We start from the raw sequence: 18,461 nt of genomic DNA on the forward strand, positions 1-18,461 counted from the left end.
CTACTGCCATCTGATTGGACACAAACAATACTTTAGAAAGTGTTTTATTAATGGGCAAACAATTAAAATGCTTTTATGGAGGAAAACAGTATGGGGTTAAAAAATATAGATATCGACTGAAAAGAAACATCACAGAACACAGTAGTGGCAGTTCTAGTGCCACACAAAAATATGTCTCAACATCTGTACATTATCTAGGTTGAAGTGTGTAACTCTGGATTGCAGTTTGAAAATAGGCTGCTGTATTACGTTCAGGTCTAATGATAATGATATAGCATTTAGGGAAGAAGTAACCAAAGAGTATACCATACAGACTGCACAGCACAGAGAAAGGATTGACGGAGAGTGTGTGCTTTCCTTTGGTAGACAGGTGCACTGTCAGAGAGATGACCCAAGAGATGAAGAAGATCAGCAAGCTGAAAGTGATAGATTTACCCTCGTTGTAGTTTTTGGGCAGGTCAGTTCCCATGTAGGCAAAACTAAAGCATGCAATACCCAGCAAAGTGGCAAACAGTACTATCACATAAAAGATGGGGATGACGCCATATGTGCAATCCAAAATTACCTCGCTATACAATGCTATCTGATTGGGCTTGGGTCCTTCAATGGCTATCCACAAAATGCACAGAAACAGCATTATGACAGTGGTTGTGATAATAGTGATCCACTGACCACCATGCTTGACCCAGAAATCATACGCTTTGGGCAGTTTGGCGGCCATTTTGAAGATACAGACAATCTGGAAGGAGCGAACAGCAAGACAGGACAGGCAGGCCACATAGAAGACTACAAACACAGAATTGCGTAAGGTGCAGATGGCCTCTGTAGGTTTGCCAATGTAGAGGAAGACGCTGATGGAGGACATGGACAAGCAACACAACATGAAGAAGCAGAGCCTCCCACCAGCTGATTTTACCACAGGGGTGTCATTCTTACAAAGGAACAGAACCAAGATGGCCATTGAGATGAGGATGATGGAGCTGGCCTGGAACATCAGAAAAATGGCCAACGAATCATCAGAATGCAAATACTCTATAGAGCGCTTGGTGCATGAGGTACTGCCATTCCTGGCCCACTCATCCTTTTGGCATGCTATGCAGCTGTAGGGATCGGCTGTTGGGAGAGGAAGGGAAGAGAAAGTCTGGGTGACAGATTCTAATATGTGTACAGATAATCATTCTTGTCATATGATTCATAGATGTTCTTTCTGACCTCTTGACCTGTCCAGGAAAAACTCCAGGCAAAAACAGAAAGTCATGTTGCTCAGTACCTGTGTGGTTGATGTACTTTCCATCAGAGCAGATCTCGCACTCAAAACAGCAGGTGTGGAAGCCAGTTTGAACTTTTCTGGAGCCAGATTTACACTCACTAGAACACTGCAGAACTGGAGCCTGCAAGAAGTAGGAACAGCTTAAAATATCACTGTGGAAAAGACCAGCATCAGTTATCACTAATTTGAATACCACGCAGTGTTTTGATGGTGTGTAATGTATACTTGCATGGTTTTGAAGAATGTAGTACTAACCTTTGTGCCTGCAAACCAATGTATGAGAGTTTCATTAATATGGAAGCTTGGTGTGGGGTTGGTAAGGTATGAGCCAATATCCACATTAGAACATGTTTTATTTTTGCAGTCCCAGTGTACAATGTCGTAATGAGCCGGTGGGTCCCCGTTCTCGTCAAACTCTATACTTTGATTTTCCAATTTGAATTTGACCTGTTTTAGTGCCTCAGTGACCTGGAAATGCAAGACAAAATGGTCAAATAACAGATAATGTCAATTAATAATCATATTTCTGGTGATGTGGTTGACCATAAGGCTTCATGCTGAAGGAGATGCAGCTCACTTACCATGTAAGGATAAGCAATGATTTCTGAGTTGGCACAGTTCCATGTCCCACACCGCAAAGCATTGTGGAGTGCATGAGCCACAGCATACACTGCTGAGTAGATGACAAAGCTGTATGTCGGGTCCTCTCCAATAATTGTCTGGGCACTGGTGGAGTTGCAGTCAGAGCAAATCTGACCACATCTTTCCTTCAAGTCCATGTCAGTGCATGCATTCTCATGTCTGGATTTTACTGTGTTGTTAATGAACTCATCAAATCCTCTCAGGTCCTTGTGCCTCTGTACAGTGACACCTAAGACCGTCCCTATCCTCTCAATCTGACTCTTCTTGATCAACTCTTGGCTCATGGACCATGTCTCACTAGCGATCCATACCTTCTCCTTCACTCTGAGATCTATGGCCTTTTGGATGAAAGGAATGACAAACTCCACATTGGCAAAGACTACAATAACCTGGACATTGAACATGGCTATGTTGTTGAATAGATGCCCTATTAAGGATTGGTTTTGGGGAATGGTGTCTTGGTACGCCAAACAGATGTTAGCTGGTCTAATCTTCTCCTGAAAAACTGTCAAGGCATCTCTGCTGTAGTCATTGTCACCACCGATGAAAGCCACCCAGTTCCAGTTAAACTGTCGGAGTATACGGACTATAGACTCCACCTGATATTTGTCGCTGGGAATGGTTCGGAAAAAGGAGGGAAATCTGTTTTTGTAGCTCAGTTGGACACTTGATGCCCCATGAGTCACCTGTTGAAGTAAAACACAAAACGATAATGCTTTTGTGAGAACAAGGATTGTCATATTTGAACAAGCATTACAGTACAGGTCCATTTATATTGCAGTGTTCTACAGACCCATTCCTGAAGAGTACAAACACAAGGCAGCTACTGCATAAATAGCACCATTATGAGGTTATATTGTGCCATAAAATACTACTTACCACTGGAATCATCTCAGACATGTACAGAGGGGCGACACTGATGGTTTGGCTGCTTCCAAACGGGCCAGTGACTGAGATGACTTTAGGTCTGTAGTTTGTACCGTTCCACACAGGGATGGCTCTTCTTCCCTTTTGGGTCAGAAAGTCCAGAGCAGCCCCATAACTGAGCAAGTCAGAGCAGTAGTCGAAAATCTCATAGCCCAGGCTGACGCCAGGCAACAGCAATGTGGAGTTGTTGATCTCTTCAATAGCAAACCTCATGACTTGAATCTGCTGGTAGCTTGCTGAGGAAAATTTAAACCTGGGATGTAGAATAAAAGGTTGCATGGTTTAACTGTCAATGTGTGCAACAAAAAAAGTTTGACATTTACAGTATTGTTTTTTTCCCCCAGTGGTGAAAGCAGACTTTGCCTTACCTGTGACATTGAAGCACATCAGGTTTTCTGTTTTCAGTGTCAGTCGCTGTACCAGTCACTCCATAGTTCTCATGCAGCTGGAATAGTCCTCCCAGAATGTAGTCTCCATCCAGGCTGAGTTGTGGTAAAGAGGAGCATGTGTCACTTTGTTTCATCAGGTGAAATGACACCATCACCACAAGAAACAACATTGTAGGTTTCTAAGCAAGAGTGAGTTGTTAGAGCAGAGGCTGAAATGCTCTCCATCTACTGAGGTGACTGATACCAATCATCTTTCACTGTTTTACATGTTGCGTTACTTCCTTATTTGTGTTCCATGCCCCAGATACCTGGATAACCACATCCACCTATCCATGGTCAGGCTATTATGGAAACATGTCTTGAGGTTTATGAAAATGTCTGTCAGGTCTTTCACACATCCCTTTATACAAAATAATAAGACATTTCCACCAGAAGAGGCTGGTGGGAGGGGCTATAGGAGGACGGGCACATTAATCGATGGAATGGAATAAACAGTAGCAGTGCTTGGGTAAAATCACTGGGGAAGCCAAGCCAGAATAAAAAGCCATATTACAACCTGTGTTGTGATAATTGTGTTGTTTGCTCTATAACCTGTTAGTTCATATGCCTTGCCACTGTGATATACAGGCCTAAAGGCCGAGACAATAAGAAGACACAGTGGCAGAATAAATTAAACCACACATTTGTTTCATCACAAAACTAGAAAGTAACCTCTGTCTGGTGAAGTCCGCAAAGAACATTGCATGTAACAAACAGTTATAAGACCTACAGCATGGTCAAGCAAGTTAATGTTTCCAACATTTTAGGACAACTAAACAACTATTGATTTAGAACCACGGAGAGTTACTGCAAGTCGCAAAGGAAACATGAGCTGCCTCCAGTATTCCAGCACCTTTTCACCTTCAACATTATCAAATCACCTATGCTTAGTCTAATACAGTGACAACTAAAACATACCAAAAACTATTTAGTCCAATCAACATAAGCTGAATATGATGTGGCCATGCGCGTTCGTGCAAATAGAAAAAACATGTTGACTCACCCTACTTGTAGAGAAACACCAATGCCATCCTCCTCTCATGTTGATGAAACAGTCTATCACTCTGTCATACAGTACACACTTTCATTTTTTGTTGTCCTAGGCTATCCTGGCTAAAATGCTTGCTCGCTAGTCTAATTTCCTTTCATGGGCAATGTTAGCTAGTTAACATTAGCCTTCTACAACTAGCTACACATTGAACTTCCATCCTCTCTGGCCAGGGGCACAATGTATGAATTTATGGTTGGATCAGAATCGCCATTATAATCATTGGCCAGTACGGAGAATGAATTAAAACTACAAGTCCAAATCCCTATCATCCATGGCTAATTTAGGAAAAGGCCAATTTTAGATAGCTAGCTAGCCACCAGAGGACAACAATACACTGAGATGCACAACGAGTTTCTGTCAATGTTTGCTCTCGATGCAATGTGATTGGAGTGAAGCAAAATCCAAACTGGCTTCCCCTGACACTTTTTATGTGTGCCAGGACCATTCACAGTTGAGCTCTACACTGATTGGCTATTATTTTATACAAAAGGCTTGCCTTGCATTCAACGCTACTGGCGGCATGAATTTCATACTCTTTTGGACCAGACAGCATCAGATAGATGGCCTACACATACAGAGACAGACGGTGCTGTTTAGCTCGCTCGGATGCTTTCTCCGGTGAGATTTGGGGATTTTTGGGGGGAAACCTGGCTTCCCTTTGCATCCATGAATACACACCACTGGGAATAAATGGAACGGTTTCGAACATGGAAACCACGTTTGACTTTGTTCAATGTATTTCACAATGAGCCCGTCCCTCTTTAGGTCCTCCCACCAGCCTCCTGATTTTCAATCCATTTTTAAACCCAGAGGCACATCATTGCGAGACTTCCGGGAACGCTTGCGAAACAGACAAAGCACACCAGGCTGGGGTTTGGTGTTTGAGAAATCAATGAGAAGTGAAAAATTCTTCCTTAGTTAATTTTCGCAAAATCTAAAGGCACAACCTAGATCTGAACCAATGTCTTAAGTAGTTGAACATGTTATTACGACAACCTCATGAAAGTGACAAGATTTCCTTTTTTGTCAAAAACAACATATCTAAGGAGTGCATTTGACTTGACGGCCTGCACATGCGCAGTTCAAAGCAAGACGACAGTTACACCTCGATCACACCGACTGCGTCGTTGCATTTTGGTACACCAGAATTACATTCATTTCCAATGGAACGCTGCGTTCGCCTTGCAGCATTGCATTGCAGAGACATTTGCAGGGCGTTCTGTGTGCATATGTGCATATGTTGGATTTATCGAACGTATGAGTCAAACTGTATGTGTAGACAGTTTGACAGAAATGGTAGAAGGTGAATGTTGAACTTTTGGTGCACAAATATTCAGATGCTGCGTACCATTTTAAGCAATTACGCTGTCGGTGTGATCGAATAAGACCTGATGACGAGTTTCTGTACATGAGCTTAGCTAGCCCACTTCGCCATGACATTGTCTACAAGCGTCATCTCTGATTTCTATTGGAGAAGTAGGCCAACCATGCTGAAAGAGTAAAGTGTGTCTGTGTGACAGTGAGTGCAAGTTCTCCAACACTGTACTATGCAATTTACATATGCTCATAATCATTTGCATCTGAAAGGCACTGTTCATGCACCACTTGTTGCCATCCCTACATAATAGCTTGAAACAGAGTTTTACATCAGTCCTGCCTAGGGTTGCATGTAGTGACCAAGGTGGCTCGATAGACATGGCAGCTCTGTTTCTAGCTCCAAATGCTAGATGGGACCAATACAATTTCAATGGGAGTGAATATTACTGGTAACCTTCAAAATTTACCAGTAAACTACCAGAATTTGGGTAATTTCAAGTTTCTTTGGAATTTTATCACAGGACTTCTAGTGGCCTTTTTGGGTACTTCAGATTATCACAGGTGTATCTCCGGCCCTCTGTGTGGCCTTATCACATGCAAATATAAATTAATCAGATATGATTTTAAAATTAAAACAAATAGAATGAAAAGCTGTAAAACATTTTCCTCAATATAAACCATTTAACTTGGTGAACACCACTGGTGTTTAATATGAGGATTTCAGAATTAAATATCCTTTATTGTTTTTACAAACTTATCTCTGTTAATGTTTTCGCACCCAACTGGTGGCAGTTGTGAAAGAAAATCAAGTTGGAAGAGTTGCAGAGTTTATTGAAAATAATGCCATTGTTTAGAATTTCTCATTAATTAGGCTATTTTCTCATTAACCATAAGCTCTATCCACCAGAAACTCTTGGACAATATGGACCCAAATATACAGTTAAAAAAAAATAGTATGAATGCATTTTAAAAAAAGTTATTCAGGTATAAAATGACCAACGTTACCATAGATGACATGTTAATGACCAAAATTACAAAATGTTCCAGGAACTTTGGTAAATCACCAGTAGCTTTGCAACCCTAGTTCTGCAGTCTTGAGTGTAAAATAGTTAAGGCATTCTGTTAAAATCTTCAATATACAGTGCCTTGCAAAAGTATTCATCCCCCTTGGCATTTTTCCTATTTTGTTGCATTACAAATCAAATCAAAATCAAATCAAATATATTTATATAGCCCTTCGTACATCAGCTGATATCACAAAGTGCTGGACAGAAACCCAGCCTAAAACCCCAAACAGCAAGCAATGCATGTGAAAGAAGCACGGTGGCTAGGCCCGAAAAACTCCCTAGAAAGGCCAAAAACCTAGGAAGAAACCTAGAGAGGAACCAGGCTATGAGGGGTGGCCAGTCCTCTTCTGGCTGTGCAGGGTGGATATTATAACAGAACATGGTCAAGATGTTAAAATGTTCATAAATGACCAGCATGGTCAAATAATAATAATCATAGTAGTTGTCGAGGGTGCAACAAGCACGTCTGGTGAACAGGTCAGGGTTCCATAGCCGCAGGCAGAACAGTTGAGACTGGAGCAGCAGCACGGCCAGGTGGACTGGGGACAGCAAGGAGTCATCATACCAGGTAGTCCTGAGGCATGGTCCTAGGGCTCAGGTCCTCCGAGAGAAAGACAGAAAGAGAGAAAGAGAGATTAGAGAGAGCATATTTCAATTCACACAGGACACCGGATAAGACAAGAGAAATACTCCAGATGTAACAGACTGACCCTAGCCCCCCGACACAAACTACTGCAGCATAAATACTGGAGGCTGAGACAGGAGGGATCAGAAGACACTGTGGCCCCATCCGATGATACCCCCGGACAGGGCCAAACAGGCAGGATATAACCCCACCCACTTTGCCAAAGCACAGCCCCCACACCACTAGAGGGATGTCTCCAACCACCAACTTACCGTCCTAAGACAAGGCCGAGTATAGCCCACAACAATCTCCGCCACGGCACAACCCAAGGGGGGGCGCCAACCCAGACAGGAAGACCACGTCAGTGACTCAACCCACTCAAGTGACGCACCCCTCCCATGGACGGCATGGAAGAACACCAGTAAGCCAGTGACTCAGCCCCTGTAAAAGGGTTAGAGGCAGAGAATCCCAGTGGAAAGAGGGGAACCGGCAAGGCAGAGAGAGCAAGGGCGGTTCGTTGCTCCAGCCTTTCCGTTCACCTTCACACTCCTGGGCCAGACTATACTTAATCATAGGACCTACTGAAGAGATAAGTCTTCAGTAAAGACTTAAAGGTTGAGACTGAGTCTGCGTCTCTCACATTGGTAGGCAGACCATTCCATAAAAATGGAGCTCTATAGGAGAAAGCCCTACCTCCAGCCGTTTGCTTAGAAATTCGAGGGACAATTAGGAGGCCTGCGTCTTGTGACCGTAGCGTACGTGTAGGTATGTACGGCAGGACCAAATCGGAAAGATAGGTAGGAGCAAGCCCATGTAATGCTTTGTAGGTTAGCAGTAAAACCTTGAAATCAGCCCTTGCCTTAACAGGAAGCCAGTGTAGGGAGGCTAGCACTGGAGTAATATGATCACATTTTTTGGTTCTAGTCAGGATTCTAGCAGCCGTATTTAGCACTAACTGAAGTTTGTTTAGTGCTTTATCCGGGTAGCCGGAAAGTAGAGCATTGCAGTAGTCCAGCCTAGAAGTAACAAAAGCATGGATTAATTTTTCTGCGTCATTTTTGGACAGAAAGTTTCTGATTTTTGCAATGTTACGTAGATGGAAAAAAGCTGTCCTTGAAACAGTCTTGATATGTTCATCAAAAGAGAGATCAGGGTCCAGAGTAACGCCGAGGTCCTTCACAGTTTTATTTGAGACGACTGTACAACCATCCAGATTAATTGTCAGATTCAACAGAAGATCTCTTTGTTTCTTGGGACCTAGAACAAGCATCTCTGTTTTGTCCGAGTTTAAAAGTAGAAAGATTGCAGCCATCCACTTCTTTATGTCTGAAACACAGGCTTCTAGCGAGGGCAATTTTGGGGCTTCACCATGTTTCATTGAAATGTACAGCTGTGTGTCGTCCGCATAGCAGTGAAATTTAACATTATGTTTTCGAATGACATCCCCAAGAGGTAAAATATATAGTGAAAACAATAGTGGTCCAAAAACGGAACCTTGAGGAACACCGAAATTTACAATTGATTTGTCAGAGGACAAACCATTCACAGAGACAAACTGATATCTTTCCGACAGATAAGATCTAAACCAGGCCAGAACTTGTCCATGTAGACCAATTTGGGTTTCCAATCTCTCCAAAAGAATGTGGTGATCGGTGGTATCAAAAGCGGCACTAAGATCTAGGAGCACGAGGACAGATGCAGAGCCTCAGTCTGACGTCATTAAAAGGTCATTTACCACCTTCACAAGTGCAGTCTCAGTGCTATGATGGGGTCTGAAACCAGACTGAAGCGTTTCGTATACATTGTTTGTCTTCAGGAAGGCAGTGAGTTGCTGTGCAACAGCTTTTTCAAAAAATGTTGAGAGGAATGGAAGATTCGATATAGGCCGATAGTTTTTTATAATTTCTGGGTCAAGATTCGGCTTTTTCAAGAGAGGCTTTATTACTGCCACTTTTAGTGAGCTTGGTACACATCCGGTGGATAGAGAGCCGTTTATTATGTTGAACATAGGAGGGCCAAGCACAGGAAGCAGCTCTTTCAGTAGTTTAGTTGGAATAGGGTCCAGTATGCAGCTTGAGGGTTTGGAGGCCATGATTATTTTCATCATTGTGTCAAGAGATATAGTACTAAAACACTTTAGTATCTCCCTTGATCCTAGGTCCTGGCAGAGTTGTGTAGACTCAGGACAATGGAGCTTTGGAGCAATACCCAGATTTAAAGAGGAGTCCGTAATTTGCTTTCTAATGATCATGATCTTTTCCTCAAAGAAGTTCATAAATGTATTACTGCTGAAGTGAAAGCCATCCTCCATTTGCGAAGGCTGCTTTTTAGTTAGCTTTGCAACAGTATCAAAAAGAAATTTCGGATTGTTCTTATTTTCCTCAATTAAGTTGGAAAAATAGGATGATCGAGCAGCAGTGAGGGCTCTTCGATACTGCACGGTACTGTCTTTCCAAGCTAGTCGGAAGACTTCCAGTTTGGTGTGGCGCCATTTCCGTTCCAATTTTCTGGAAGCTTGCTTCAGAGCTCGTGTATTTTCTGTATACCAGGGAGCTAGTTTCTTATGACAGATGTTTTTAATTTTTAGGGGTGCAACTGCATCTAGGGTATTGCGCAAGGTTAAATTGAGTTCCTCGGTTAGGTGGTTAACTGATTTTTGTCCTCTGATGTCCTTGGGTAGGCAGAGGGAGTCTGGGAGGGCATCAAGGAATCTTTGGGTTGTCTGAGAATTTATAGCACAACTTTTAATGCTCCTTGGTTGGGGTCTGAGCAGATTATTTGTTGCGATTGCAAACGCAATAAAATGGTGGTCCGATAATCCAGGATTATGAGGAAAAACATTAAGATCCACAACATTTATTCCATGGGACAAAACTAGGTCCAGAGTATGACTGTGGCAGTGAGTAGGTCCAGAGACATGTTGGACAAAACCCACTGAGTCGATGATGGCTCCGAAAGCCTTTTGGAGTGGGTCTGTGGACTTTTCCATGTGAATGTTAAAGTCACCAAAAATTAGAATATTCTCTGCTATGACTACAAGATCCGATAGGAATTCAGGGAACTCAGTGAGGAACACTGCATATGGCCCAGGAGGCCTGTAAACAGTAGCTATAAAAAGTGATTGAGTAGGCTGCATAGATTTCATGACTAGAAGCTCAAAAGACGAAAACGTCATTGTTTTTTTTTTTGTAAATTGAAATTTGCTATCGTAAATGTTAGCAACACCTCCGCCTTTGCCGGATGCACGGGGGGTATGGTCACTAGTGTAACCAGGGGGTGAGGCCTCATTTAACACAGTAAATTCATCAGGCTTAAGCCATGTTTCAGTCAGGCCAATCACATCAAGATTATGATCAGTGATTAGTTCATTGACTATAACTGCCTTGGAAGTGAGGGATCTAACATTAAGTAACCCAATTTTGAGATGTGAGGCATCACAATCTCTTTCAATAATGGCAGGAATGGAGGAGGTCTTTATACTAGTGAGATTGCTAAAGCGAACACCGCCATTTTTAATTTTGCCCAACCTAGATCGAGGCACAGACACGGTCTCAATGGGGAAAGCTGAGCTGACTACGCTGACTGTGCTAGTGGCAGACTCCACTAAGCTGGCAGGCTGGCTAACAGCCTGCTGCCTGGCCTGCACCCTATTTCATTGTGGAGCTAGAGGAGTTAGAGCCCTGTCTATGTTCGTAGATAAGATGAGAGCACCCCTCCAGCTAGGATGGAGTCCGTCACTCCTCAACAGGCCAGGCTTGGTCCTGTTTGTGGGTGAGTCCCAGAAAGAGGGCCAATTATCTACAAATTCTATCTTTTGGGAGGGGCAGAAAACAGTTTTCAACCAGCGATTGAGTTGTGAGACTCTGCTGTAGAGCTCATCACTCCCCCTAACTGGGAGGGGGCCAGAGACAATTAATCGATGCCGACACATCTTTCTAGCTGATTTACACGCTGAAGCTATGTTGCGCTTGGTGACCTCTGACTGTTTCATCCTAACATCGTTGGTGCCGACGTGGATAACAATATCTCTATACTCTCTACACTCGCCAGTTTTAGCTTTAGCCAGCACCGTCTTTAGATTAGCCTTAACGTCGGTAGCCCTGCCCCCTGGTAAACAGTATGATCGCTGGATGATTCGTTTTAAGTCTAATACTGCGGGTAATGGAGTCGCCAATGACTAGGGTTTTCAATTTGTCAGAGCTAATGGTGGGAGCCGTCGGCGTCTCAGACCCTATAACGGGAGGAGTAGAGACCAGAGAAGTCTCGGCCTCCGACTCCGACTCGCTTAATGGGGAGAACCGGTTGAAAGTTTCTGTCGGCTGAATAAGCGACACCGGTTGAGCATTCCTACAGTGTTTCCCTCCAGAAGCCATGAGAAAGTTGTCCGGCTGCGGGGACCGTGCGAGGGGGTTTATACTAACGTTACTATCTGTACTTACTGGTGGCACAGACGCTGTTTCATCCTTTCCTACACTGAAATTGCCCTTGCCTAACGATTGCGTCTGAAGCTGGGCTTGCAGCAAAGCTATCCTCGCCGTAAGGCGATCGTTCTCCTGTATATTATAAGTACAACGACTGCAATTAGAAGGCATCATGTTAATGTTACTTAGCTTCGGCTGTTTGAAGTCCTGACGAACCATGTCCAGATAAAACCTCCGGGGTGAAAAAGTTGAATGAAAAAAGTTGAGTGAGGAAAAAGTAAAAATATACGGTAATGAAAAAGTAAAAACCGTCAGGTAGCAAAATAAGATCGGCAACAAAACGCACAGCAGCGTAAACAAGTCTGCAAGTTGTGACCTGGCTTTAATGTTACAAAATAACTTTCTAATTCAAGGAATCTGAGAAGTCAGTTCAGCTTGCAGAGGAGAATTGTGTCCTTTAATATCTGTAAACAATATCTATGTATCCTATCTATTTTTATAATATTTGACTGTTGGGTTTTCCAGTTTTGTTTCTTTGATATTACAACCTGTAATTTAAATTGATTTTTATTTGGATTTCATGTAATGGACATAGACAAAATAGTCCAAATTGGTAAAGTGAAATAAAAAAAAATATATATAAAAAAATAAACTCTTGTTTCAAAGAAATACAACCAAAAAAAAGAAATACAGAAAAGTGGTGCCTGTATATGTATTCACCCTTTTGCTATGAAGCCCCTAAATAAGATCTGGTGCAACCAATTACCTTCAGAAGTCAAATAATTATTTAATAAAGTCCACCTGTGTGCAATCTAAGTGTCACATGATCTCTATATACACACACACCTGTTCTGAAAGGCCCCAGAGTCTGCAACACCACCAAGCAAGCGGCACCATGAAGACCAAGGAGCTCTCCAAACAGGTCAGAGACAAAGTTGTGAAGTACAGATCAGGGTTATAAAAAAATATCCAAACTTTGAACATCCCACGGAGCACCATTAAATCCATTATTTAAACAAATTGAAAGAATATGGCACCACAACAAACCTGCCAAAACTCACAGATCAGGTAAGAGGGCATTAATCTGAGAGGCAACAAAGAGACCAAAGAATACCCTGAAGGAGCTGCAAAGCTCCACAGCGGAGATTGGAGTATCTGTCCATAGGACCACTTTAAGCCGTACACTCCACAGAGCTGGGCTTTACGGAAAAGTGGCCAGAAAAAAAGCCATTGCTTAAAGAAAAAAATAAGCACACGTTTGGTGTTCACAAAAAGGCATGTGGGAGACTCCCCAAACATATGGAAGAAAGTACTCTGGTCAGATGGGATTAAAATTGAGGTTTCTGGCCATCAAGGAAAACGCTATGTCTGGCACAAACCCAACACCTCATCACCCCGAGAAGACCATCCCCACAGTGAAGCATGGTGGTGGCAGCATCACGCTGTGGGGATGTTGTTCCATCGGCTCGGCAGGGACTGGGAAACTGGTCAGAATTGAAGGAATGATGGATGGCGCTAAATACAGGGAGATTCTTGAGGGAAACCTGTTTCAGTCTTCCAGAGATTTGAGACTGGGACGGAGGTTCACCTTCCAGCAGGACAATGACCATAAGCATACGGCTAAAGCAAGACGCGAGTGGTTTAAGGAGAAACATTTAAATGTCTTGGAATGCCTTGTTAAAGCCCAGACCTCAATCCAATTGAGATTCTGTGGTATGACTTAAAGATTGTACACCAGCAGAACCCCATCCAACTTGAAGGAGCTGGAGCAGTTTTGCGTTGAAGAATGGGCAAAAATCCCAGTGGCTAGGTGTGCCAAGCTTACAGAGACATACCCCAAGAGACTTGAGGCTGTAATTGCTGCAAAAGGTGGCTCTACAAAGTATTGACTTTGGGGGTGAATAAATGCAAGCTCAAGTTTCCTGTTTTGTCTTATTTCTTGTTTGTTTCACAAATATTTTTCATCCTCAGTGGTAGACATGTTGTGTCAATCAAATGATACAAATCCCCCCAAAAATCAATTTTACTTCCAGGTTGTAAGGCAATAAAATAGAAAAAAATGCCAAGGGGGTGAATACTTTCACAAGCCACTGTACACCCACACAAAAATAAATCATCCCTCAAATGTCCAGCTACCATGAAAACGTTAAGAGCTTTGTTCATTGCTTATAACAAGGGTAATTTAATATTCAATCATACAAGGACACTTAGGTGTAATTCTCATCAAATATTGAATTTAAGTTAATTTATGTCAATGTTCCAATAGGGACAGAAGTTTCCAGCACAACAAGCTTGTCCTGAAAAGAAGAAATAGGTCCATTTTAAAACAGCTGGTATGACAAACACTTGAAATGATTGCAAATTGAAACTGGCATTGAAACATTGACTAGACTCTATGAAAACTAACCTTTGTGGATGGTTTCCAAAACCTCCCCAGCTTCTCCTCTGGGGCTGGTCCTTGGTAATCTTCTCTCCACTCGGCAGGCTCCATGTACCCCTGCAGAAACGCTGCCGCTTCGTCCACCAAAGGCATCTGTCCAACCGCCACTCTCTCAACCTTTGACCCTTCTATCCAGGCAACCTGCTCCTTAACTTTCTTTGACACCTTAGCATTCGTGGTGGCAACACTCAACTCACTTGACATGTTCCACTGAGCTACCTCCTTAACCATCACAGTATTCTCCTCAGGTATCTCCTCAGGTACATGTTCCAAAGTTACACTTGCTGTCACTTTGTCTGTGCCATTCTCTTCAGCCTCCACCTCAATCACCTCAGCCCGTTTGTCACCAATCGGCTCCTCCACACCCCCTTCTTTTCTGGCTACCACCCCCTCCTCTCTCACTGCTATAACTATCCCTTCCTGCACCCCCTCTACCTTATTCATAACAGCGACTGACATGTTTTTCTCCTCCTCACAAGGAGTGACTGCCAAACTTTTAAACTTCACCTTCTCCTCCTCTTTATAAGTGACTGCCAAGGTCTCCTCCACCCTTTCCTCACTGTCTGGTGGTCTCTCCTCAGCCTGAATGGGCAAACTCTTCTCCCTGTCCTCCAACACTCTCCAGGGTTCACTGGTGATCAGGCTTTTCACTGAAGGATACTTCAAGGCTGGCCCTGGTTACATCAGGCAGAACCACAGGTTACAGATCAGCATACATTGTATTGACTAATTCATCTAAGATGAATTAGAGGGAAAAAAAGGTGGTCCAGCATTAACTGTGTTGTATACTTACAAAAGTCTGACACGTCACAGACAGAATCACAGCAGGAGCACACAGAGGGAGGGCCATACAGCTCCTCCCACCTAACAAGACAACAACCAGGGGTGTAATCATTAGTCCAAAACGTTTTGCAGAGGAGATTTTTGCGTTTGGAGTAAACACTTTTGCAACAAAAACGAGTTTCTATTGGACAAATTCAGGTAGGTCACTCCTTGTTTCGTTAGCTTCCGTTTGGTTTGTAGTGAATAAACCTCTACTTAACCAGTGCAACAACAAAAAATGCATGACAACTGAATGACTTAATGATTTCATTATTATCAGTGTCCTACACACTGATCATGACCACCATGTATGTAACTTGTGACGTAATGCTTGAGCGAATGATTGATCGACAGTGGTGTAAAGTAAAAATACTTTTAAGTACAACTTTTTGGGGATATCTGTACTTTACTATTTATACTGACAACTTTTTATTTTACTACAGATATTCCGAAAGAAAAATCACTCTTCACTCCCATACATGTTCCCTGACACAAAAGTACTCGTTAAGCACTCGAAATGTAACAGGACAGAAAATGTTCCAATTCACAGACTTATCAAGAGAACTCGCGGTCATCACTACTGTCTCTGATCTTGCAGACTTACTAAACACAAATGCTTTGTTTGTAAATTGTCAGTGTACCCCTGGCTATCCATAAATAAATAAAATAGTGCTGTCTGGTTGGCATAATACAAGGAATTTGAAAATATTTAAAATAAAATACTTACTCAAGTAGTATTTTACTGGGTGACTCACTTTTACTTGAGTATTAAGGTATCTTTACATTTAATCAAGTATGACAATTGGGTACTTTTCCCACCACTGGATATAGAAATAGATCAGATTGGTCGAGGTTACGGTTGAGACTCTAAAAAGACAGTTTACCTTCCCACTGTGCTATTGAACGTGCAGGATTTGGCGCTGCGCTTTGAAGTGGATTTCATGACAGTCATAATACAGTGCAGGTAGAGACGCTGTGGAACAGAGTACGGATTATATAAATCACTATTCACTACCGTTGTGGAAACATTTGTGTTCCATAAAATGATATAGCCCAACCTTGGCAGTGATTTGGGGGAACAGGAAAGCATCCACAGTGAAGCGCAGGACATTTGACTCTCTGGAGAAGAACTGGGACTGACTGCCTTTCCGCTTGCTGTCCACCATACATCTAAAACACATACACGCGGATATACCCACCACTAGAGTAAATACAAATGCTATAGCTACAGCAGTGTGTGAGAACTTAAGTGTTTGATTACCCAAAGTTGTGAATGACTTCATGGCGAGGTGTGGTATTTGGGTCCTTGGATGTCGTAACAAAGCAGGAATCAACAAACACACTCTCATCTTTGGGGACAAAAGCTGCGTAGGCTTTGAAGTACATTGGCTCCCCAAGCATATAGCTCTCTTCTGACGACAATTGTTCCCATCGCTCTAGATTTGGAGAGAAATATTTCCCCCTCATTCTCTGCACCTTAAATCAACTTGCCAACTCTTGTAATGGGACATGTTTACTTACCATTGCATGCAGTGAGCCTAAAGATGTGTTTGCCATTCATACTCTTTAAGAGAGTGCGGTCATGCACCTTAGGTACATAGCCAACTTTGTAGGAGTAGTGGAATCTGTTAAGGAAATGGATGGTAAAACAGCAAAAACCACTCATCACACAGTAAGACCGAAGTATAAATGCCTACTGTAGGCTAGTCTATTGGGCACTGTACCGGTTATAAATGCACTGAATGGGGAGGTTGAGAGGTATGGCTCTTATCACTGGCCCTTGTGGTTCTGGAGAAAAGCGAAGTGAGCTGGAGTACACCAGCTGGCCATTCATGGTCTGGAAGTCATTAACAGAATAAAGAGTACATATTTTAGGGTCAGTTTAAGTGTGTTTCTAATGGATAGTGAGGTCAAAATGTATCCCAACACATCTTACCGTTTGAGTACTGCCACAGTCATTCAGGTCATAATGGAAGTAAAAGAAAAGTGGGGTGACCCGGGTGACGGGGCAAGTGCCCAGGAAGAGCATGGAGGCCAGACACCTAAACCCGAGCTGACCTCTGTTGATGCGCACGGAGATCTGGTTGTACCCGCACCACACCTCCACTCCCCGCGGATTACGCACGGGAGAGAAGTGGTTGCGCTCTGGACTATTTTGTGGCGGAAGCAAGAGGTTGGTCAAGATACTGGGGAAACGTATTTTGCCGGCGACTGGTCTGAACAAGTCCCTATCGACGACGGGAACCGCAGAGTGCTGGAACATGGGAAGGAAGTAGTATGGTGGTTCTGACCGAGGGGCACCGATGGCATCGTCTTCCCCTATCCGAGGCCTGATCACCTCACGCACGGGTACATTGCCCGGGAGGTGCCGCTCCGCAAATTGGTAATCTTGATGCTCTTGACCACCCCATCTGTCAACGTTAAAATCAGCTTCCGCTGATAGTTGTGTGAATAGAAAGGCAGAAAAAATCCATACAAATTGACAAAACATCCACGCAACTTGTGCCATGTCCAACGTGACCAAAGCCGCAGAAAAAATAAATAAAACTCCGTTGTCCAGAGCGCCTCGTGGACACACTGTTGTAAGCAAACTAGAGTGACCATTCAAAGATGAATCTTGTAGGCGCTAGATAATTGTGCTCACCTGGTTTTGGCGCAACAATTACGCACTTGGCACACACGGCGACGTTCGTTGCATGTAGGCTAGTGGGCGTAGATTATTCATTAATGATTCACTTCATTATATTTGCAATGATATATGAAAAACGTATTATGCATAGCCTAGAATGTTGTTACAATGTAAACTTTGAGTATGTAATTCCCTTATCTTTCCACCAGATGCCAGTATAAACTGTGCTCTCAATTTTACTCAGTAACTTCTGTGAATACAACGCTTGGCCTTCACCTGTTAAATTCATATTCAATAACTCTCAACTAGGAAGAGCGCAAATGTGTTGATGAACATGAGTCAAACGGTCCTAAATTGGTTCTAATTGCATGTCGTTTTATGGTATAGGTGACCCCACAGACAACATTTTGAACTAAACAGCATTTACCATTGACAATGGAATAGATAAACGGAGGATTGTGCTAAGGTAAGCTGCGACCAAAGATACAGCTAGGGGCATAGAGTAGGTCTACAGGGTAACAATAACCTGTCTTTAACGCTTCCAGTAGCACGTGTTCATCAATCGTTGCCTCCAGGAAGACACGGGTTAAAATACAGTGGAGACACTGTGTACTCAGTGTAACCGTTTGATAGTAAACCACCAATCAATGTATCTAGTTATAATGCTATGTTTACACTTATACTTTACTCAGAGCTGCCTGCTACTGTATATTGGCAACAATAAAATATTGTCACAAGAGTGCAAGACTATCCAAACGATGAGACTGATTCCTAATAAGTTCATTAGTAGCTACACCAACTTTGTGGTTCTTCATGGACATC

The 18,461-nt window shown here is 42.9% G+C and overlaps 3 protein-coding genes across 3 annotated transcripts; all 3 read right to left on the reverse strand.

The window, feature by feature from the left end:
* Positions 1-28: 28 nt before the first annotated feature.
* LOC123743143 (taste receptor type 1 member 1) lies at positions 29-1,168 on the reverse strand (the record flags this gene model as incomplete). Its single annotated transcript, XM_045718634.2, has 1 exon — positions 29-1,168. A coding segment is annotated over one exon (978 nt), but the record flags the coding sequence as incomplete, so codon positions are not given.
* LOC106605643 (taste receptor type 1 member 3) lies at positions 1,117-2,672 on the reverse strand. The gene has a single exon (XM_082975446.1). The coding sequence runs from the start codon at positions 2,650-2,652 to the stop codon at positions 1,789-1,791; it is 864 nt and encodes a 287-aa protein (XP_082831572.1). The 5' UTR covers positions 2,653-2,672; the 3' UTR covers positions 1,117-1,788.
* Positions 2,673-8,373: 5,701 nt separating this feature from the next.
* LOC106605642 (uncharacterized) lies at positions 8,374-18,270 on the reverse strand. The gene is made up of 9 exons (XM_014201512.3): positions 16,947-18,270; positions 16,735-16,847; positions 16,532-16,635; positions 16,272-16,446; positions 16,069-16,180; positions 15,895-15,983; positions 14,982-15,052; positions 14,156-14,862; positions 8,374-14,045 (listed from the first exon to the last, which is right to left on the reverse strand). The coding sequence occupies exons 1-9, from the start codon at positions 17,517-17,519 to the stop codon at positions 13,995-13,997; spliced, it is 1,995 nt and encodes a 664-aa protein (XP_014056987.1). The 5' UTR covers positions 17,520-18,270; the 3' UTR covers positions 8,374-13,994.
* Positions 18,271-18,461: the final 191 nt, after the last annotated feature.

Source organism: Salmo salar, chromosome 05, assembly GCF_965601325.2.
Source record: "Salmo salar chromosome 05, fSalSal1, whole genome shotgun sequence".
NCBI lineage: Eukaryota > Metazoa > Chordata > Actinopteri > Salmoniformes > Salmonidae > Salmo > Salmo salar.

What these genes read in the sequence shown, in the direction of transcription:
- LOC106605642 (XM_014201512.3), bottom strand. Translation starts at nt 17,519, where the DNA reads ATGGCACAAGTTGCGTGGATGTTTTGTCAATTTGTATGGATTTTTTCT. An exon ending in TAGGCTCACTGCATGCAATG is followed by an intron (nt 16,447 to 16,531) that starts GTAAGTAAACAT and finishes CTCCAAATCTAG; the next exon opens with AGCGATGGGAACAATTGTCG. An exon ending in CTGTGACGTGTCAGACTTTT is followed by an intron (nt 14,863 to 14,981) that starts GTAAGTATACAA and finishes TGATGTAACCAG; the next exon opens with GGCCAGCCTTGAAGTATCCT.
- LOC106605643 (XM_082975446.1), bottom strand. Translation starts at nt 2,652, where the DNA reads ATGACAATCCTTGTTCTCACAAAAGCATTATCGTTTTGTGTTTTACTT.